The sequence below is a fragment of the Physeter macrocephalus genome, chromosome 18 (assembly GCF_002837175.3).
Source record: "Physeter macrocephalus isolate SW-GA chromosome 18, ASM283717v5, whole genome shotgun sequence".
Taxonomy (NCBI): Eukaryota; Metazoa; Chordata; class Mammalia; order Artiodactyla; family Physeteridae; genus Physeter; species Physeter macrocephalus.
Window position 1 is genome coordinate 41,674,781 of NC_041231.1, and position 23,910 is coordinate 41,698,690.

General features: G+C 41.3%; 1 protein-coding gene across 1 annotated transcript in view; it reads left to right on the top strand.

Annotated features, from left to right (window-relative positions):
• The window catches only part of DOCK3 (dedicator of cytokinesis 3), a 463,183-nt gene that overhangs the window by 382,175 nt on the left and 57,098 nt on the right, over positions 1 to 23,910 (top strand). Inside the window, exons 23-27 of the mRNA XM_028479808.2 lie at positions 4,057 to 4,138; positions 8,621 to 8,791; positions 11,853 to 12,045; positions 15,001 to 15,128; positions 19,690 to 19,788. Of these exons, the coding sequence (XP_028335609.1) occupies positions 4,057 to 4,138; positions 8,621 to 8,791; positions 11,853 to 12,045; positions 15,001 to 15,128; positions 19,690 to 19,788 (673 nt within the window). The remainder of the gene's footprint in view (positions 1 to 4,056; positions 4,139 to 8,620; positions 8,792 to 11,852; positions 12,046 to 15,000; positions 15,129 to 19,689; positions 19,789 to 23,910) is intronic.

Consider the following 23,910-nt stretch of genomic DNA (forward strand, 5'->3'; position numbering starts at 1 on the left):
GGAGCACAGGCTCCAGACGCACAGACTCAGCGGCCATGGCTCACGGGCCCAGCCGCTCCGCGGCATGTGGGATCCTCCCAGACCGGGACGCGAACCCGGTTCCCCTGCATCGGCAGGCGGACGCGCAACCACTGCGCCACCAGGGAAGCCCCACCAATTTTTTTTTAATAAGGGTAACCTCTCTTTTTTTTTTTAAAGAATCAACTTTATTTATTTATTTATTTTTGGTTGCATTGGGTCTTCATTGCTGCACGTAGGCTTTCTGTAGTTGTGGCGAGCGGGGGCTACTCTCCGTGGCGGTGTGCGGGCTTCTCATTGCGGTGGCTTCTCTTGTTGTGAAGCACAGGCTCTAGCCACATAGGCTCAGTAGTTGTGGCACTCAGGCTTAGTTGCTCTGCGGCATGTGGGATCTTCCCAGACCAGGGATCGAATCCGTGTCCCCTACATTGGCAGGCGGATTCTTAACCACTGGGCCACCAGGGAAGTCCCTTAACCATGTTTAAGTGTACAGCTCAGTGGCATTAAGTATATCTACATTTTTGTACAACCATCACGACAATTCATTTCCAGAACTGTTTTCATCTTGCAAAACTGAAGCTCTGTACCCATTAACCAATAACTTCCCATTCCCCCCACCACCACCCAGCCCTCGCGTAATCACCATTATACATTTTGTCTATGGATTTGCTAATCTAGGACCTCATATATATTGAATCATACAATATTTGTCTCCTTGTGACTGGCTTATTTCATTTACCATAATGTCCTCAGTGTTGATCTATGTCATAGCATGTGTCAGAATTTCCTTCCTTTTATTCTAAATAGTGTTCCACTGTATGTATATACCACATTTTGTTTATCCATTCATCTGTTGATGAATACTTGGCTATGTTTATCCACCTTTCAGCTATCGTGAATAATGCTACTATGAACGTGGGCATACAAATATCTCTTAGAGACCCTGCTTTCAAGTCTTTTGGGTATATACCCAGAAATGGAATGGGTAGATCATATGATAATCCTATTTTTAATTTTTTGAGGAACCACCATACTATTTTCCACAGCAGCTGCACCATTTTACTTTCCCACCAATAATGCACAAGTGTTCCAATATCTCCACATTCTCGCCAATACTTGTTACTTTCTGGTTTTTCGTATTTTTTTATAGTAGCCTTTCTAATGAGCATGAGATGGTATCTTGTGGTTTTGATTTGCATTTATCTAATGATTAGTGATGTTGAGCATCTCTTCGTGTGCTTATTGACCATTTATATATCTTCTTTGGAGAAAAATCTATAAGTCCTTTGCCTATTTTTGAACAGGTTGTTTGGTTGTTTGTTGCTGAGCTGTAATTCTGGATATTAACCCATTTTCAGGAATATGATTTGCAAATATTTTCTCCCATTGCCTTTTCAATCTGTTGATTGTGTCTTTTGATGCACAGAAGTCTTCAATTTTGATATAGTTTAATTTATCTAATTTTTCTTTCATTGCGTATGTTTTGATGTCTTATCCAATAAATGATTGCTTAATCCAATGTTGTGAAACTTTTCTCCTATGTTTTTGTATAAGAGTTTTATAGTTTTAGCTCTTACATTTAGGTATTTGATTAATTTTGAATTAATTTTTGTTTATTGTGCAACATAAGAGTCCAATTTTATTCTTTTTTTTTTTTTTTTTTTTTTTTTTGTGGTACGCAGGCCTCTCACTGTTGTGGCCTCTCCCGTTGTGGAGCACAAGCTCCGGATGCGCAGGCTCAGTGGCCATGGCTCACGGGCCTAGCCGCTCCGCAGCATGTGGGATCTTTCCCAGACCGGAGCAGGAACCTGTGTCCCCTGCATCAGCAGGTGGACTCTCAACCACTGCGCCACCAGGGAAGCCCCCAATTTTATTCTTTTGTGTGTGGATATTTAGTTTTCCCAATACAATTTATAGAAAAAGAATATCCTTTTCCCATTTAATGATGAAAATCATTTGACCGTATACATGAGGGTTTATTTCTGGGCTGTTTTATTCTATTGATGTATGTATCTGTCTTTATGCCAGTACCACCCTGTTTTGACTAGTCTTTATAATCAAAGTTAAAGTTACTCTTTGTAGCTTTGTAGGACGTTTGAAATCAGGAAGTGTGCGTCCTCTACCTTTGTTCTTCTTTTTCAAGATTGTTTTGGCTGTTTGGGGTCCCTAGAGATTCCATATGAACTTTAGGATGGATTTTTCTATTTCTGCAAAAAACTTCATTGGGATTTTGATAGAGATTGCATTGAATTTGTAGATCACTTTGGATAGTGTTGACATCTTAACCAAATTAAGTCTCCCAATCCATGAATGTGGATGTCTTTCCGTTTATTATTAACTTCTTTAATTTCTTTCTTTTTTTTTCCAGCAACATTTTGTTTTCAAAGTATAAGTCTTTCACCCCCTTGGTTAACTTTATTCCTAAGTATTTTATTCTTTTTTCATGCTACTGTAAATGGATTGTTTTCTTAATTTTCTTCTTTGATTGTTCATTGTTAGTATATAGAAAAGCAAATGATTTATATACGTTGATTTTGTTTCAGTGTTGCTGAATTCATTTATTAGTTCTAACAGGGTTTTTTGTGCATTGTTTAGATTTTTCTACATACAAGATCATGTTAGCTACAAACAAAGATAATTTTACTTCTTCCTTTCCAATTTGGATGCCTTTTATTGCTTTTTCTTGCCCAATTGCTCTTTCACTACTAATACGTTGAATAGAAGTGGCAAAAGCAGGCATCCTTGCCTTGTTTCTGATCTTAGAGGAACACATTTCAGTCTTTTACCATTGAGTATGATGTTAGATGTTAGCTTTCTGCTGATGTTTTAAACTAGAGTTTATTACATAGTTGTCATACTTTTCCTTCTAAGAAATGATGGCAGAGCTGCTAAAAATATGTCTTGCTTTTTCAGTGAGAAACATGTGAATAGCTAAATATAGTACTGACAAATAAATATCAAAGAAAAGAAAAAGTCAATAAAAGAGATAATATGAATAATAAACATGGGAAACACAGCTTATCTAAAACCATTAAAGTAATTTTTAAAGTCACCGTATTATTCTGTGGAATGAGCACAAGTTTTTTTAAAAAATATTTATTTATTTATTTGGTTGCACCAGGTCTTAGTTGCAGCAGGTGGGCTCCTTCGTTGCGGCACGTAGACTCCTTAGTTGTGGCATGCACATGGGATCTAGTTCCCTGACCAGGGATCGAACCTGGGCCCTGCATTGGGAGCGCAGAGTCTTATCCACTGCGCCACCAGGGTAGTCCCAGCACAAGTTTACAAAACAAAACCGAAGGGTTCTGAGGCTGTGGAATCACTGGAACTCTGACACTTTGATGTCACTTTGGAGAGCAAGCACTGTGCTATATATTTTTACATGTGTCATCTCATTAGAATTCACAGTTTGTGATGTACTGTTGTTTCCTCTATATTTTAAATGAAAAGAATGAGGACAGAGGACCCAAATAACTTGCCCAAGGATGCAAAGCTAGAAACTGATAGGCCTAAGATGCGAATCGTTATCTGACGAGGGCCTGCACTCTTGCCCTGTGTACTCTTTTGCCATGTAAACGTGAAGGCCTTCTGACCCTGTAATCCCATTCCACTCAGATGACTTGGTCCTAAGGAAATAAGATCACTGGGATGGCAAGGAGGGGCACACCGGACTACACACCTTTATTCAGAGTCTGTTGTATGTTCCGGAGACTTAGCAGTTTTAAACAAAACAAAACAAAACACACATCCAGTCCCAGACTTCGGGAAAACTTTCTTGTAATCAGAAAAAATGTGTGTCAGGGAAAGTGGGAAAGAATGATTATAAGTGCTGATTGATATGTGGCAACTCTTTTTGGACAGGGAGTGTTGTCTGGTCTTGGATGATCTAAAGATTCCACAGCTGTATTGGATCCATCACTCCATTCTAACTCATTAGCAGTATATTATTTCCTATATGGCTAATTCAGGACTGCAAATATTTTAGGCTGCATTGCTTTTGGATTAAAGTGGGGTTTCTGAAACTGTTCTTTTTCCTAGGGAGCTAATCCGCTGTTTGAAGTGGTACATGGACTGCTCAGCAGAACTGATTCGGCAGGACCACATTCAGGAAGCCATGAGGGTAATGTACTGAGCTTGCTGTACAAAAAGGGCCCACCCCTGCAGAACTTTGCAAGTAGCCTCAATGGAGTAGTGTGCAGGACAAGTGTAGACAGCCAGTACACTGCTCTGCTTTCAGGAATGACTGCCTTGATCCACATAACTGCCCTTTCCTCACTTTGATTTTGCCCTAAAAGGTCTCTATTCCTCATAATTTTATCTTAAAACAGGAGGGAGGGATGATGTGCATGTGGCTCTGAGCCATCCTCCCTGCCTGGTTTTTACCAACAATGTCAGTCTTTGCTTCCACTGACTAAAATATCATATCTCCTTCTAAGCCAGTGTTGGTGGCAACATTGATTAGAAATAAGATCTTCCAATACTTTTCCCTTCTTCAGTAGTTACTAAACATTGTTTTTTATAACTGTTTTAAGTAAAAAGAGCTGAGTGAATGCACTGTATGCAGACGTGTTGAGAAGAAGATAATCTAAAAACCGTGACCAGGCAGCCCTTTGCATTGCTGAACAGCTCCACTTTACAGGGGACTGTCCTCGTTGTTAGTTAACTATACTTTCTGGTAACTTCTTTTCATGGCTACTGCTTCTACTGTAGAGAACAGCCTATGAGAATGTTGATCCCTCTTTTGTTCAACAGTTCTCCATGTAGCTATTTGAAGAAAACTGTCGTATCCTCTGAGAACTCGTTTAAAGCAAGTTCATGCTTGCTTGCTTTCTTTTTTGTCCCTGTCTTTTCTTGTTCTTGAGTTACTCTCTTTTTTTAGTTGCTTTTTAACCATGCCTTTCCCATCCTTTCTAGTTAGTAATAAAAGAAGAATGGCAGCAAAGTAGTTCTGCTTTCTCTCTGTCCTCTTTTAATATCCCATCATCTGCTCTAAGTACTTCTGGGCCTATGATTTTGTTATTCTTGTCCACGTGGTAACAGGTAAAACAGATGTTCCCCCAAGCATCATCAGATTAAAGAGGCAAAATCAAATCATAAATCCATATTTTCCCTGCCTCTTCTCTGCACATTCTGTAAAAATCTAAGGCCACAAGTCTCACTTCTGTCTGTCTTCACGCAATACATGTCAGCTGAGCAATCAGCATGTCATGGGTGCTAAGATGCAAAGAGTAAGACTGACCTCTCCCCTTGAAGAACACATCCCCTGTGTCCTAAGAGGAATCATGCTCAAACACAAGTGTAGAGCAGGATTCTGAGTGTAATGTGAGGGCAAGCACTGGGTTCTGTTCTTCTCTGAACCCCAGTGCCTGTGAAGTGCCCTGCATAGTATTTGAGGGGATACAAGTTGAGTTAAATGCAAAAGATTCTATGTGAGTTCATAAATTAATTGCTTAAGGTTACTGGAGATGCTATCTCAGACGTTTTCCCCTAAGAGTCATTCATTCAACCATTCATTCAGTCAGTATTGCTTGATACCTGCCATATGTCAGACACTGTGTTAACCACTGGGGATTCAGCAGGAGCCCAAGTAGAAAGGCTAGGCCTTCATAGCACTTCCATTCAAGTGGGGAAAAGAAAGATAATAAACATGTCAAACAGATAAATACACAAAGTAAGTGAGAAAAGAAAATTGATGATGCTATGAGGGAAATAAACAGGATCTTGGGATGGAATGGCTGGAGAGGAGGGTTTACTTCAGATCAAGAGTTTAGGGAAAGCTTCTCTGATGAGGTGGCCTGAGCTGAAATCAGTGTTAAGAACTGGGGGACACACATTTCAGACTGAGGAAACAGCATGTTTAAAAGCCTGGATGAGAAAGAGCTGGAGTTTTCAAGCAACCATTAGTGGCTGATGTGACCAAAGCAGAAGCTTTCAAATGTTAGGTTGAATGTGAGAGGTGGCAGAAAGGAAGACCTGAGGCTGGTTCCAGGGGTCTGGCTAGATGAGCTGGGTAGACGGCAGGGTCACCTATGGAGGTACAAAATTCCTGGAGAATATCAGGTTTGGGTGGGGAAAAGGAAGAGTTCCATTGTGGGGGAGCACTTTTCTGGGGGTACTTTCATACTTGTTCTTACCATTTCAAATGTATTTGAGTGGCATCTGATACTAATGCATCTAGCCCAATGGTTTTATCAGGCCATTTCCACTTCTTCATCAAATTTCAGTTTACAAGTCCTCTTGACCAAATGTGTAAGTCTCTATCTGATCCTAATTTCATCCTCATTCACAGAATGCATATGCTTCTGACCTGGCATTTCTTATTCCGGTATCATAATCTGTGGACCAGGAAACCTCCTCTTCTTTATTTCTCTTGATTCAATACACCTTGCTACTTATACATCATCTCTTCCTTTCCCTTTCAGAGTCATGACCTTCCAAAGTTATGCCACTAAAGAAGATGAAAATAAAGTCTTTTGTTTTCTTACTTGGTTACATTATTCCTGTGTGAATGATTTACGAGGGGGTATCCTTGGTGGGTCTGAGGATGGCTTTTGGCAGGGCGTTCCAAAAAGGCAGCATACTTTTCACTGCTGAGCTGTATCAGGTTCTTAACCAGGGAGTCAGGAAAGAGAAAGCACAATGATCTCCTTAGTGACAGAAAGGTTGTAATAACTTTTAGGATCTCTTTTCCTTTCAGGTTTATTAACTTAAGTAGAAAAAGACAGAGAGGCTGCTTCAGCCGTAGTTAAGTGTTCCATTGTCTCCACACAGGGTTGGGAACACCTGTAAACTTCAAACAACTTCCATAGGCTCCACCCTCACCTTTTATCCCACTCTTCTTCTCTCCTCTCTTTACCCAGTTGCATCTGTCACAGGTGGCCAACTTCACCTGGTCCTGGCCATCAGCGGGTGCTGATGGTAAAAATCAAGAGGAGTAGGGAAAGGGGAAGTCAGGTAATGATGGATGACTGGAAGTGAGCTTGTTTTCCTTACCCTCATCCAGGTTTTCACAGGCTGTCTTTGACAACAGCCTTGTACTCCTCTGCAAAGTGTTTTATATTTTAGGACTTAATGGAGGAACTGATCTCTCATACCCAGGAAGTGCAAGCGACTTTGCTGTCTGGTTCTCCCTCTCACTCTGAAACTAGTGGATGTTTTAAGCCACTCAGTACATCTCTTGTGGTAGTTGTTTCAAACTGAAAAAAAAAAAAGAAAACACTTTCCTTTTTAAATTTAGCAGAGACTTTCCAGGTTCTTTAAAGACCAGGCATTAAATTTCCAGGTTATTTGTAGACCAGGCATTACAAGGCTACTGAAACAGAGACTGTAGCATTTATGGAGATGAGGCCAAACACTGTAACTTATTCTACAGAATCCTCTGGTGCAGGCCTTGGAACACACATTTTTCTGAACTAGCAGTTTTCCAGTGCCAACTGAGTTCAGTGTGGGACACATAAACACACACACACACACACACACACACACACACACCCAAAAAAGTTTTGCTTTGCTAAACCTGACAGATGAATAGATCATGAAAGTAGCTTGGGAATTGTTTCCTGTTTTATAGTTCAAGTAACTGAGCTCCATATTTCATCCTTGGATAAGTTTCTCCTCAGTTTTCAATGTCTCTGCCTTTCCAGTGTCTGGGAAATCGTTAGCCTTTCTTTGATGAGAAAGTATAGTCTTGGATCATGAATTCTCTTAAAAGAGAATTATTCAGCTCATAAGCATGGGCCAAGCTGCAGGGACTACTCAGAATCAGATTCTGCTCCCAAAACATGTTATGGGAGCTTTGTCTTCTGTATTGTTCATGAACTATTGATGACAGGTGTCCTGGTCTGGAAGAGGATGGAAAATGGGTGGGTTAGGGCCACCAGCTCCTGTGCAACTAGGGGCAAGTTCTTCAGACTTGACCCCTGGCTAGAAGGCTGCCACTGTGTCAGGGGCCAGCTGTTTCTTGAAGATGCAGAAGACTCTTTAAAGGACTCTTCCTTCTTGGAATAAATTTAAGAGAGGTTCTTATATCATTGCCTTTGTAGCCTTTTATTTCCAGACCTGAGAAAAATGAGAGAAATTTAATTTTCTTTTGATCCTATATGGTCTTGAATTCAACTGCTTCCATAATAGTCTGTGGTTATACACTTCCATAACCACATGAAATAATTTGATGATTCTCTCAGTACATAGACAGTTGCTGCTCAGTGACCATTGGAGTTTTGAGAAAAGGTTTAAAAATTAAAGTGCTTCACTACTAAATATAAAGTAGATTAATAATAACCTGCTATATAGCACAGGGAATTCTACTGAATACTCTGTAATGACCTATACAGGAAAAGAATCTAAAACAGAGTGGATATATGTCTATGTATATGTATATGTATAACTGATTCACTTTGCTGTACAGCAGAAACTAACACAACATTGTAAATCAACTCCAATAAAAATTTTTTAAAAATTAAACTGCTTGTCTCCATAGTTGGAATTGTCCACCACCCAATTTTGGTGTATAATTTTATGGTACTCCACCCTTCATTCCCTCATATGTTAGTTTCTGGACATCTTTAACACCTCTCTATCCCTTTTTCTCCTATACCTCCAGGCCTTGGAGTACCTTTTCAAGTTTATCGTGCAGTCAAGGATCCTCTACTCACGTGCCACCTGTGGGATGGAAGAGGAGCAATTCCGGTCCAGCATCCAAGAACTTTTCCAGTCCATCCGGTTTGTGCTCAGTTTGGACAGCAGAAACTCAGAAACACTCCTTTTCACTCAGGTCTGTGAGCTACAGGAAAGTTTTGCTGCTGGATTCTTGTCTGTCTTAGCAGGTGGCTTCTTTGTCCTCTGTCTTCCAGAGTCAAAGAAGCCCTGCCAAGCTCCTATGTTTTGGGTAAGGGATGAGTTATAAGGAAATACCTAATAGAATAAAATGCTGCTTTTACTTCAAAGCCAGCTATGCCCCAGCTTCCAAATATAAGACAGCCCAGTGGCGTTATGGTGGAGAAGAAGCACAACTTTGCCCTCTTTAGACCAAATTTATTTAGCTACCATGCTATTAGTTGTTTAATATGAACATCTTATTTATAGAGGATATTCAGAATGTATAGAGAATTTTATTTCCTAGCCACTGTATTAATTTTCAAAACCTCAGGTTAGTATTGGTCCATCCTAGCAGTTAAGAATGAAATAGGTTGAAAAACAGCAGAAATAACTAGAAAACTTTGGCTAAGAATTAGGATTAGATTCTATTAGAAATACCAGTGTGGGAAGGAAGCTGCTTCCTTATATTAAAAATGTCTGGCCAGCTAATCAGTTACCTTTTACATGAAACCTTACCCTAGAAGGGATCACGGATATTGTTCATTACCCCAGTCACAAAGGGGTTATTTTTGCTTATAAATAAATGTCAGAATTTTATCTAATGGATTTCACTTCTTTGATTTTTTTGAAGCCAATTATTACATCAAAACCTATGAGCAAAGACCAGACAGCCTTTCTCATGTCCATTCATTTAGTCACTGCCAGGTCTGTCAGCGCAAACGTATGTTTAAATATCTCGTTTAAGATTAGAATAGTCTGCTTTTTTTGTTTTCCACTTGCTTCTATTTTGCCCCTTGATGCCAGTTGCCCATAAGCCCCTTGGCCCAGAGAACAGGTGAGCAACTGGGGGATAGCCTCTATAAAAGAGTGGAATACATCAAGGTCACCAGGTATCTCTATAAGAAAGTCTCCTTCCATGGTCTCCCCTCCTGCACACCCCAAGCCAGTCATCTTTCTCCTTCCTTCCTCTCCCCCAGCCTATCTGTTCCTGCCAACCAGGGCCCAGGACACCTACTCCTCCCTTAGCCTGTGGAGATATGGGGAGCTAGCAGAGCAAGCCAGATACACTTTCTGAGAACTCAGCAATGCCCTGTACTCAATGGCATGTTCCTATCACATCAGGATAAATAGCTTAGATGTAGTTTTATCTTAGACCTGAGTCAGAATCAGACCTGCTTCTTTGGTGCCAGGCTCATGTTTCACAGTTTCAGAACTTTCAGCAAGTATGCTATTCAGTCAGACTTTATGTCTTTGATTCTGACCACTAGGAGATGTTATGGTGCAAGTGTCCTTCTGTTCCGATGCCATAAGTATAGGAAATTTCACCATTTAAGAGAGCAAATCAGCTACTGTTTGTTGTTGATTATGAAATACCTGCTTTTCTGGGAATTCCCTAGCAGTCCAGTGGTTGAGACTCGGTACTTTCACTGCCGTGGCCCCAGGTTCAGTCCCTGGTTGGGGAACTAAGATCCTGCAAGCCACACAGCGCAGCCAAAAGGAAAGGAAAAAAAACGAAATACCTGCCTTTGTCTTTTGAATCTAGTTGCTTATGATGATAGTTTTTGTGCTGGTTCTAATTACTGCAAAATGATCTCCTTGATATCCCAGGGAGTTATAAATCTACAGATAGAATTCATAAAAGTTCAGTCCTTGGTCCTGGCCTGAACATAGACTGCAGTATGACAGACCCATTTCCTCAGGTCATAAATTTTCACTCACTCTAGGCCAGTGTCTTACTGCCTGTTGAAGCAATCAGGAAAAACAGCTCCCCACCCTGCCCCCCAAACTGTCACTTAGGAAGAGCGCACTCTCACCTCGTCTCAAGGTGACACTCCATTTCCCTGTGTAAATCTTGGCTTAAGAGTGTAAGAGGACTGAGAAGTAAGAAGAGCCTCCTTCATGCTGCTTCCATTTAGACAAGAGAAATGAACAAGAGCCAGCATTTATTGAAGGCCTATTGTGTGCCAGGCAATCTACTGGAAATTAATTTTATGCACCTAAACTTTTTCCTCATACCAATATGAGGAGATAAGTAATAGCATCATCCCCATTTTATAGATGAGAAAAGTGAGGATTAGGTAGTAACTCACCCAAGGTTATGTGGCAGATAAGTGGTAACGCTGGGATTTAAACTCATGTCTGTCCAATTCCAAAACCCATTCTCTTTCTCCTAAACTATTCTGCCTCCCAAAGGCTCAGATTCTCAAGAGAATCTTGAGAATCAGTTCTCAAGAGGTTACCGTATGGGTCTGCCAGAGCTAAGATCCTAGGAGAGAATTCTCCAAACACACACGTACTCCACTTGTCCAGGCCATCTAGGTCTCTGAACTCTATGCCAACATTATCAGCAGTCCTCAAGAGTTCATGGCTGACTAAATCCACACATTCTCCATCCTTTTGGATTTACACTTGAAACTGCCAGGCATCACACGTGAAGGAAATAATTTACAAAGTCTTTAGATTTCATGGTTTCAAATAAATGACACTATTCTGGGGAAATGGTGCAGTTTTCAGAGCTGGATTGCTGGCTGCAGGACTGTGAATGGAGTTCACCTAGTGCTGCTTGATGGTGCTCAGTTATCTTTGCCTACGTTCTTTGAGAGCTTCCTGGCTTGAATTTGGGACTGAAACTGGAAAGTCAAGAGCTTGATCATAGAGACAGACAAAAAATTTAAATCCATTTTATGAGCAAAAACAGCTATGGATGTTAAGCCCTAGAGTTAATTTCTGTATATATTCCCTTCTCTTGCCAGCAAATGCCTTGGCAAGTTCTGAAAGCTTCAAGCGGCCTGGGCCCCAGTAAATTCTCTTGTTTTGGTTTCCTTTTTGTTTCTTCCTGATCCATGCCCTAAGAGTGCTGCAGGGATGGGTGGAGTCCAAGGCCAGGGAGGAGCCCATTCGAGGCAAGGGTGCTGCAGTGACTTCTCAACCTCTCACCACCATGTATCATTGTCTAAGCATGCAAGATAGATGCATAGCTAACTCTGAGCTAACCAGAGTTTCACTTGCTTCTGCAGGCTGCACTTCTCAATTCCTTCCCAACGATCTTTGATGAGCTGCTGCAAATGTTCACTGTGCAGGAGGTAGCAGAGTTTGTGAGAGGCACTCTGGGGAGCATGCCCAGCACTGTGCACATTGGGCAGTCAATGGATGTGGTCAAGCTGCAGTCCATTGCCAGAACTGTGGATAGCCGCCTGTTTTCTTTCTCAGGTAAATCAAGTTGGGATGAGAGTCACACTCATCTTTCTTCCTTATCAAGGTGTTGGCCAAGTGGGAAGCAAAGGATCAGTTTCATCAGCCATCATGCAAGACGCCAGTGGCCCTTCAAATGCAGAGTTTTTGGTAAACTCTGTTAGAGAATGCAGCCAGAACCTAGGCCTACTGCCTTACTCACAGTTTATTCCTATGGACCCACATGGGGTGGCCTGCCTCCAGGCCCACAAGTCTAGCCGGCTGCCAAGAATGGGGCCTGCCATAGCCCCAGCAGGATGAAAAAGCAGAAGGAAAGGAGGGGGAACAAGAGAGAAAGGTCTAGCCCACGGGGATAGGATAAGTCAAGGAAATAAAAGAGACCCTGAAAGGGGGGCCCTGAGGACCCACTATACTTTCTTGGTTCCTTTCCTCACCAGTCAGATAGATTCCTTTTCCTCTCTCTGAAGGAGCTTCTAAAGATTAGACAAAGTGATGGAGAGGGAGCCCTCCACACTCCAAAAGAGGTCAGGACAGCCTAACAAATACCGTCAGCAGGCCAGACTGTCTTTCAGAAGGAACCCCCGGATTCATACCTGAAACCACATTGAATGTGATCAAATACTCAATAGTCAGATGTTAAGATCAATGTGAGCCTGATCCTTTAAGCAGAATATCACTATTGTGGAATATATTTCTAGGGCACAGGAATAAATCTGAAATGCTAGTAAAGCAATTATTAATAGAATTTTTATAATTAGAATTTGTTGGTAGTAAAATTTTTTAAGTTTGAGTTTTAAAGTATAAGAACAATAATTTATCAGCCCAGAGCTACACACATTTGCAGTACTAAATAAATACTCTCTCTAACTTAATTCTACCTGCGTAAAGTATTGCTGATGGTAAAGCTGCCACCAAGAAATTCAGATTTTCTCCACCTATAACTTTTTATGGTAAACACTTTTCATCAGTTCCTGGACTGAAGATAAAATCAATGGCTTGGACATACTTTCACTGAAGCCACTGCATACACTTAAGCTTTGAGCACTGCTTAAAGCAGATGCTTTCTGAATATATGGGAAGGCGGACAGCAGACTGCCCTCATTGACAAAGCATTATTTCTAATGCTTTTGCATGTACTTGCTGCTTCCCATAATCACTTAAGAAAAATTGTTCTTATATGGCTGGAACTATGTAATTGGATATTGAGATAATAAGCCACCACCAAATTTTCACTTGCATCTCACTTTCATTGAATGCCTGAGTTGAAGCATCTTCCCTGAAGCAAGAAGACTTTTACCAGTGGTGTCATTAACCAACACATATTCTCAGAGCATATCAGTTTGGTTTCTTCATCAGCAGGTTCCAATAACAAACTACTATTTTGTCTGCAGGCAGCTGTTGGTTGTTACAAATCTTGCTCTGTTGGTATTTTGGTCTACAAAATACAGTATGAACTTCTCTTTTATCCAAGCATCCTTTTAAACATAGAATAGCTGTCATTCCATTTTATTTGAACATATTCTAAGTATTTGACACGGCAGTCCCCAAAACCTCTTGTATGTCATGAGTTTGTCTTTTTCTGAGAAAGATTTTCATTCTGAATTTCATCTGGAATACTTAATTATGGTCAAATATGAATAATAAATCCCAAATGTCTTGGCTTGTTTGTGTTACTGGTAGTCTGACTGAATCATGCTGGCCGGGTATGGTGGTACTTTTATCACACAATCATTGATCACATTGGAGTGCAAGATACCAGAAACATGTTCACACTTGTATTTCACCTTCTCACCACACCTGTGAAGTCATAGACGGGGGAAATTAAGCCCACAGGAGGAGTCAACCTGCCTAAAATCTTAGAGTGAATTAATAAAAGAGCTTGATTTAGGATTTAGCCTTCTTGAATTCGGAGTTCTAAATATAGTCGCCCTCTGATGAAAATATTATTCAGGTAACATTGAAGAGAAAAGAAAAGAAAAACATTTTAATGTATGCAGTAGGATTGACAATGAGGTTTAGCTGATTATCGCAGGTTTATGACAAGATAAAAGTCCTGCTTCTATTCCTTTCATTGCTGTGGATACATGTAGCATCCCACAAGCTTGAGGGGAAAAGGAGGCAGGCCTGATGGCTGACGCAAAGTGCGTGACTTACGGGGGTGGAAGTGCCAGGCTGCCATCCAGGGCATTGTGAAGAGGAGCCATTTATAATCCATACCAAGTCTGCAAGTTCAATCAGAGTAGTTCAGGGCTTCCCTGGTGATGCAGTGGTTAAGAATCTGCCCGCCAATGCAGGGGACATGGGTTCGAGCCCTGGTCCGGGAAGATCCCACATGCCACAGAGCAACTAAGTCCGTGCACCACAACTACTGAGCCTGCGCTCTAGAGCCTGCCAGCCACAACTACTGAGCCCACGTGCCACAGCTACTGAAGCCTGTGTGCCTAGAGCCCATGCTCTGCAACGAGAGAAGCCACCGCAATGAGAAGCCCGTGCACCACAATGAAGAGTAGACCCTGCTCGTTGCAACTAGAGAAAGCCCGTATGCAGCGACGAAGACCCAACACAGCCAAAAATAAATATATTTATTAAAAAAAAAATCAGTGTAGTTCATAGAACTGTGTTATTTAAATGGGGTTTTCACTGTAATCTGTGCTTTTAATTTGGAGTCTAGTCAGTAAAGAGATTTCATTTGGAAGCAGTCTCCTAACATTATCCTGAATAACATGCCCTAGATATTTAGGCCTGAAATGAGAAAGAAGGAAAGAGAGATAGAAGGATAATGCTGTGCAATGTCTTAAAATGTCCAGGAAGTGGGCTGTTAGGCCCACATAAGGGAAGGGGGTGATTTCCAGCTTGGCTCCAGTCTCAGCCCCACCTACTTTGAGACCAGCTGCCTCCCACATTGCCACTTGCTTCCAAAGGTAGCTGGTTCTCCTCTGAAGGGCTTCTTCACCTTTGTGTTTTCTCTCTCAGAATCCCGCCGCATCCTGCTTCCTGTGGTTCTCCATCACATTCACCTTCACCTGAGGCAGCAGAAAGAGCTGCTAATCTGCTCAGGGATTCTTGGCAGCATCTTCTCCATCGTCAAGACCAGCTCTCTGGTAGTGGCCCTAGACCCACTCCACTCCCCACCCAAAGCTCTGTCCCTCTCTTGTGTTACTGTAGCCAGAGGCAGACCAACAAAGATCACTCTGTACACTTCCCAGTCAGAGAAGCTTTCATCAGTGATGGGGCTGCCCAAGTGAATGGAGGCCTCCCTGTGTGTGCCCAGCAGGCTTCTCAACACAACAGTCTTGCTATGTTAAAAAATTGTACCGCCATAAATACACCCAGAAACATAGTTATCTCTAGTACCAAAAAGCCCAATCCTGTGCATGCTCTATTTCTGTCAAAAGGTATTACTTCTGTATTCCTGGGAGTGTTCTAAGGATACTCAGGCACAAGCACAAGGAGGCAGGCCCAGGCTGAGAGGCAGCTTGCTCATTCAGACTTTTCTGGCAGCTTCCTGGCAGCTTGATTCCACCCATATGGCATTCCTATACCATGCCAGATGAGACCAGGGTGTGTGTACAAGAGATAAATGTTGTCCACAAGAGTTCTGAGCCTCATGGGATGGTAGAATCGTACTTTAGGGGTCAGGTTTCAACTAGTAGTGCTTTTGCCTATTTTCTATCTTCTTTCTTTTTATTTTTTAGAAGAGATCTGTGGTAGGAGGGAAGGGAGGTAGGAAAGGAGGGAAAACATGTATCAGGCATGAATAAGGGTAGGAATTTATTTTAATTATATTTATTTTATAAATTTATGATAATGGAAGAAATGCATATTTCTTATAGAAAATTTGGAAACTATAGGAAAATATAAAGAAATTTAAAACAAGAATGAGTTTTAATTATGCCATCTTATTAAGTTGAGATAAGGTTTTTGGAGAATAAAATTTCAAGTGCATTTAAAATGAATGCCAGTAGCCAAGTGATAGGAACATACGAGGTTAGATTATCCAGGAAGATAGAGCAGGAGAGGTGCTGAAAACAAAGAGTGTGCTTGGTTTGAACAGGATACAAGGACTCAATAGGGGGCTCTGGTATCCAGACTTAAAGTACCATCTGGTGGTGGGGCCCAGCTTGGCAGAGTGACTGTGATGGTTGTAGTGGCCCTTTTGTTTGATCTTGGCTCCAGGCAATGCCTGGCAGCTCTCTTTCCCATCAGGCCTCAGAGAAGCAACACCAGGCACATAAGGTGTACTGGTAACCCAGGGTCAGACTTGGGATGGGAGGCTTACTGCTAAAGGAAAGAGAGAAATTGAAGGGGTAAAGAAAGGGTAGGGGAGGAATGGCAGAGGAATGGGAACAGGTAAAAACCTGAAGGAGATGATCTGGTTGTGTTTGTGGGGCTAGAGAGTCAAGTGCAATTAGTCGCTTACAACTACTCAAAGAGCCGTCACAGGTTTTAAGAGTGTTATGAACAGTTCAGCAAATGAGAAAGAAGACTTTGGTCCCAAGAGCTGCTCAAATTTTTCACATGGAATGGGGCTCAGTGTAACTATATTGAATGGATGGAGGGTGGGTGAAATTTCAGCTCCATGAAAGCAGAGATATTACCTTTCTTGTTCACTTCTGTATACTCAGTTCTCAAACAGTGACTGGCACATGGTAAATACTTACTAAATGGTGGGTTGATGGATGGATGGACATTTGGACCAGTAATAATATAAAGAGACTGGAGAAGAGGCAATGGGAATCTCTTTGTGAGATAATGAAAATCAAGTTATAGGGTTTGAGATTGCATGTGAGAGGTCTATAAAAAGATAGCACAGACTTTGCCTAAATTCAGAACCTGGTGACTGGGAAGCAGCCCTTAGTGAGGAGGCGTGCTCCGTTGTTTTCGTGAGGCTGCCTGAAAGAGACGCACTGAGACCAGAGTCCTTCTGGTGGACCAGGGAACGTGAGCAAGAATGCCAAGGAGCTAGAAGTGGCATATCTGGGCAGCAGTCAGGCCTGGCAAAAATTGAGGTCACTCAAGGAGAAAATGGTTCTCAGAAAGACTGAGATGCTTCTGTGTGCATTAGCAATAGGAAAGGTGCTGCCACCACACCCCGTGGTGTGAATTCTTTACCATTTTCTCAAAATGTTAGTCATCAGTGCTGTGCTTCCTCCTGACTTCTGTAGGAAAATCAAAGAAAACATTTAACTTAGAACCTTCACTTCTGCCCTGTATATTGAAATTAATGTATTTGTCTGAGGTTCAGAACTGTGGGTGTCAGGGTGGTGCTGCGTTAGGGTAAGGCCCCAGCCACCAAACCAGCGCAACAGTGGCAGGTGTGCCTCACCTCCTTTCAGAGCCATTGTTCCAGGTTCCTTGACACTGCATACCAGTGAGGCCAGGAGCTCAGTGTTGAGAATTAAGTCAGAAGACCACTCCTGATGTGGCTGACTTAGTAAGTACTGCCAGCTGCACGTCAGCAGGTCTGGCACTAACGGTGTGCTCTCTCGCTGCTCGCTCCAGGAGGCAGATGTCATGGAGGAGGTAGAAATGATGGTGGAGAGCCTCTTGGACGTGCTCTTACAGACTCTGCTCACCATCATGAGCAAATCGCACGCTCAGGAGGCGGTAAGAGGGCAGCGGTGCCCGCAGTGCACAGCGGAGATCACTGTTAGTAACTAACATTCAGGTTTTCTTGCTTTCTTTTCTAACCTGGGGTTCCTCCACACCAAACCTCATCTCACCATCACACCACCTTCATCGCAGCTTCCCTTCCTGCCTGGTTGTCAGCATGCTGCCCTTTTTCCTTCTCAAGTCGGACTCCATCTCCACTCTGAAGGCTCTAGGTTCATACTCACAGGAGTCTACTTAGGGGCAGATCCAGTGATGCTTCCTGTCCTGTTTTCCTGCACACTACCTCCATTGGCCTTTGCATTTGAGCCAAGTCATTTTCTATAATGTGGAATAAAGCAGAGACATAGTAAGAGGTTGAAGGTGAAAAATACAGACTATTCCTTTTAGGAGCAGGCTCTTGTAAATGACGTGCATGACAGTTATTTTCTCACAATTTGCTTGTACCTACAAATTAGTCGCTTTTGTCCATAGTGTTTGTATCTAAATGTCTAGCATCAGGAAAAATGTGATGAGGTAGAATTGGACTGGCATTACTGAACAATGCTATCCTATGATGGAATTAGAAGAGAAGCAGACTGGGAAAGCTTCTCAGGTGTGGCAAAGAGACACCCCCCAGAACCCCCACCCCTATACAGAGTGGACTTCTTAGCCCTGATGTTGGAACATGATAAACAGATTGCTTGGAATCTTCTAGTTGGCAGGTGGAAGACTACAATGATCCCTTTGTAGAAAACCTTCTATGGGAGCAAGCCAAGCTCCAGCATGTTAGGGAGAGCAAAGAGCAGACATGAGTTCTGGAGCATTGGGCTTGGAAGGAATATCTGCTCTCTTAAGAGCCCCTATTCAGGACACCCTCACTGTAGGTAAAAACATATGCACCCTGGCATGTCCTGGCAGCCCATCCTTCTAACCAGCAATGACACAGTGCTGGCTGTGGGCCAGATCCTACTTTATGCACTCTACAAATATTAACTCATTAGCAATACTAAAGAAGTGATTTATTTTATATGGATTTAATGAAGATGATAGCAACAATTTATTGAGCACGGCTTTATGTAGTGAACTGTTTACTTAAATGCTTTATGTACATTAATGCATCTGATCCTCACAACAAATCTATAAATTATGGCTTATGTCCATTTTTTCAGGTAAAACTGAGGTTCATGTACCTGTATGTATTTTAAATACATGTATGTATAATAATTTCATGAGTCTAAAAAGGATCTGAGAGACTAAAAAACTGTTGTCAAATTCCCATGAGTTTAAAAACATTTGAAAACTGCCCAAATGAAGTAATTTTTCCTCCATCCCTTCTAAGGAGGCAACCTTGTAAGAGGAAGCCATGCTCAGCTGCCCCGTGCCAAAAATTTCCATGAGATGAGTCTTTGGAGTCCTTAAGGTGGGGTTTTCATCCATGTACTCCAGTTGGAACTTGAAGAAATTTTAAAGACTCATTTTTTAATCTTTAAATTTTTACTTAAAGCCATTAGCTCATCTTCTCATAAAGGTCAGTTTTGACTCTTCTGCTTTCCAGAGAGTTATGTTGACCTACTATGTTCCATCTGCCTGGTCCAGTAATCACATGTAAGCTCTGGGAGGTCCCCAAGGAGATCCTTGTAGAAGGGCTTCTCCAGCCCAGCAGGATAGGCAGAGTCCAGATTCTGTCCAGAGAAGGCTGAGAGCCCTGTTCCCAGTAGCCCCTCCAGACTTCAGTATGGTACCCTGGCAACATATAATGACAAAGGACAATGAAGCCAAAACTTTCCTAGGAAAAAAGCTAGAATATCTGCCTTACTTGGCAGTACTTCTTTGTTATAGGTTAAGGTTTTTCAATAAGCCCCATGCTGCAGAGGTCTTATTAAAACTCCCAACCCCTCAGGCCCCCCTTAGCTGAAAAGAAAATTCATTTTCAGGGCCAGAGTTGTCACCTTCCCTTTCATGATCATTGGGGCCATCTCAGACCCTTCCTTCTCTCCTTGCCCTCTGTGGATTGGGGGAACACAGCTCTTGTCATTGGCTTTGCTAAGTGTTTTTTGGGTTGGTCCCCAGGGCGAGTATGTGTCCTGCCTTCTCTCATTGCTCCGCCAGATGTGTGACACCCATTACCAGCACCTCCTGGACAACTTCCAGAGCAAAGATGAGCTCAAGGTAGGCAGAAAAACCTTGACCTTTCACCCGGGAAAGGAAGCATGCAACTAAGACTGCCCAGGAGTCTTTCCCCTGCCAGAGGGTGAGTGCAAGTGGCCAGTGTTGCCAAGAGTATACGATGTACCAGCCTCACTTTACAGCTGACTGCATGGCTTCCAGAAGCTGAAAGCCAGCAATATTCCCATAGATCCAGACCCCAGTAACATTGGCAAGTTCTCCCTGACTGATAGCAGCCCTGTGACCATGTGCCTCTATGAGAGGCTACTCTGGGCCACACTGGTTGTCAGCAAACCAGGACTCTTCCCTTTCTCATGAACTCAACAGATGATTTGTAGATTGCTCATGAAACAGGCTTGACAAGACCTATCAATGTTCCAGCTGTCTTTTTGCAGAGAGTGATAATCTGATCCATAATTCATATGGAAATGTGAGGAACTCAGAATAGCCAAATGGTCTTGAAAAAGAAAACAAAATTGGAGGATTCACACTTCCCAGTTTCAAAACTTACAACAAAATAACAGTAATCAAGATTGGTACTGGCCTAAAGTTAGATAGATAAATCAATGGAATTGGATTGAGAGTCCAGAAATAAACCTTTATATTTACAGTCAATTGATATTCAATAATGGTGCCAAGACAGTTTCAATGAGGAAAGAAGAGTCTTTTCAACAAATTGTGCTGGGACAACTTGGTATCTACATGCAGAAGAATGAAATTGAACCCCTACTTCACACCATATAAAAAATTAACTCAGAAGGGGTCGTAGACCTATTTGTAAAAGCTAAACTGTAAAACTCTTAGAAGGAAACATAGGAGTATATCTTTAAATCCTTGGGTTTAGCTGTGGTTTCTGAGATTTGACACCAAAAGTAGGAACAACAAAAGATAAAATAGATAAGTTAGACTTTACCAAAATTAAAAACTTTTATATTTCAAAGGACACCATCAAGAAAGTTAAAGACAACCCACAGAATGAAAGAAAATATTGGCAAAGCATGAATCTAATAAAGGACTTGTATCTGTTATATAAAGAACTCTTACAACTCAACAATAAAAAGACAACCCAATTTAATAATGAGCAAAGGATTTTAATAGACATGTCCCGAAAGAAGATATGTAAATACTCAGTACACAGTTGAAAAGATGTTCAGCATCATTAGTCATTAGGGAAATGCAGATCAAAACCACAGTAAGATACTGCTTCACTTTCAAAGTGGATATAATTAAAAAGACAAGTATTGGTATTAATTCTAACTTAAACATTTGGTAGAATTCACCAGTGAAGCCATCTGGTCCTGTGCTTTTCTTTGTGTGAAGCTTTTCAATTATTAATTTGATCTCTTCATTTATGATAGGTCTACTCAGATTTTCTGTTTCTTCTTTAAATGAATTTTAGTAGTTTGTATCTTTCTAAGAATTTGTCCATTTCATCTAGATTATATAATTTGTTGGCATGCATTTGGTCCATAGTAGTCCCTTATAAACCTTTCTAGTTCTGTAACATTAGTAATGATATCCCTTCTTTCATCCCTAATTTTTATTTATTTATTAATTATTTATTTTTCATTAATTTATTTATTGGCTGCATTGGGTCTTCATTGCTGCAAGCAGGCTTTCTCTAGTTGTGGCGAGCAGGGGCTACTCTTCATTGTGGTGCACAGGCTTCTCATTGCAGTGGCTTCTCTTTGTTGCAGAGCACGGGCTCTAGGCGTGTGGGCTTCAGTAATTACAGCATGTGGGCTCAGTAGTTGTGGTTTGCGGGCTCTAGAGTGCAGGTTCAGTAGTTGTGGTGCACAGGCTTAGTTGCTCCGTGGCATGTAGGATCTTCCCGGACCAGGGCTCGAACCCATGTCCCCTGCATTGGCAGGTGGATTCTTAACCACTGCGCCACCAGGGAAGTCCTATCCTTAATTTTAGTAATTTGAGTCTTCTCTCCTTTTTTTTCTTGGTCAGACTAGCTAAAAGTTTGTCAATTTTGTTATCTTTTCGGAGAACCAACTTTTGGTTTCATTTTCTCCTCTGTTTTCCTCTTCTCTGTTTCATTTATTTCTGCTCTAATTTTTATTATTCCCTTCCTTCTGCTTACTTTAGTTTGTTCTTTTTCTAGTTTCTTAAGGTGTAATGTAGGTTATTGATTTGGGATCTTTCTTCTTTTTAATATAGGCACTACAGCTATAATCTTTAGCTTCATCCCTTAAGTTTTGATTTGATATGTTTTCCCTTTTATTCATGTCAAAGCTGTTCCTAATTTCCTTGTAGTTTCTTCTTTGATGCATTGGTTATTTGGGAGTGTACTGTTTAATTCCACATTTTAAAAAAATTTCCTAAATTTCCTTCTTGATTCCTTCTTTCCTTATTGATTTCTAACTCCCTTTCATGATGGTTGGAGAGCATGCTGTGTGTGATTTCAGTTCTTTTAAATTTACTGAGGCTTTCTTTATGGCCTAAAATGGTCTACCCTAAAGAAGAGAATGCACATGTCCTTCCATGTGCATTTGAGAAGAATGTGTGTATTCTGCTATTGTTGGATGGAGTGTTGTATAGATGTCAGTTAGGTCTAGTTAGTATATAGTATTGTTCCAGATTTCTTTTTAAATATTTATTTATTTCTTTGGCTACGTCAGATCTTAGTTGTGGCACGCAGGATCTTAGTTGCAGCATGCAGGATCTTTCATTGCGGCATGCGGACTTCTCTATAGTTGCGATGCACGGGCTCTAGAGCGTGTGGGCTCAGTAGTTGCAGCACACAGGCTCTCTAGTTGTGGCACGTGGGCTCCAGAGCACACGGGCTCAGTAGTTGTGGTGCGCAGGCTTTCTAGTTGTGGTGCACGGGCTCTAGAGCCCGCGGGCTTAGTTGCCCCTTGGCATGTGAGATCTTAGTTCCCTGACCAGGGATTGAACTCACATCCCCTGCATTGGAAGGCAGATTCTTAACCACTGGACCACCAGGGAAGTCCCATTCAAGATTTCTTTTTCCTTGCTGATCTTCTATTTAGTTGTTCTATACATTATTGAAAATGGTACATTAAAGTCTCCAACTGTCATTGTTGAATTGTCTGTTTTTCCTTTCAGTTTTGTTAGGTTTTGCTTCCTGTATTTTGAGGCTCTCTTTTAAGTGCATTTATGTTTATAATTATGGCTTCCATACCAACTGACTCCTTTATCACTATAAAATGTTCTTTTTAATCTCTATTAACAATTTTTGTTAAAGTCTATATTGTTTGATGTTAACATAGCCACACCAGTTTTCTTTAGGGTACTATTTTCATTGGATATATTTGTCTATCCTTTTACATTCAATATATTTGTGTCTTTGAATCTAAAGTATTTATGTATCTTGTAGATAACATACAATTGGATCATGTTTATTTTTTAATCCATTCTTCCTGTCTCTGCCTTTTGATTGGAATGCTTAGCCCATTTACATTTGTTGTAATTACCAATAAGAGGATTTACACCTGCTATTTTGCTATTTGTTTTATATCTGTCTTATGTATGTTTCCATAATTTCCTGTTTCATTTCACATCTTATAATATCTTTGTTGAAAACTGGACAATTTAAATAATGTAGCAAGTCTGGAAATCAGATTCCCTTCCCCCTGCCCATATCCCCAGGGTTTGTTGTTGTTTCATTTTTGTTGTTGATATTTGTTTGTTTAGTGACTTTCCTGGACTAATTCTTTAATGTCTGCATTTTTTTGTTGTGTGCAGCCCCTGAAGTTTTCATTCAGTTAGCTTAATGATCAGCTAATAACTAGACAGAGAGTTCCTTAAACACCTTAAATCAATGAGTCTTCCACTTCGCTAAGTGTCTCTGTGTGGGGTTGGGGCTCACCTTCAGTGCTTCAGCAGTTTGCATTGCTGCCTTAGCCTTCACTTCTTGCTTGCATAGAGCCTCAAAGTCAGCCAGAGGTGACAGATTAGGCTTCTTAGGTCTTTCCTGGGGATGTCTACAGCCCTGCACACATATGTGGCCTTCTAGATTCCTAGGAATATGTCAGAGCTTTTCAAAGCCCCAAGTGTATGTCTCATTACCGAGATTTTTTTTTTTTTTTTTTTTTTTTTTTTTTTGTGGTATGGGGGCCTCACTCTGCTGTTGCCTTCCCCGTTTCGGAGGAAAGG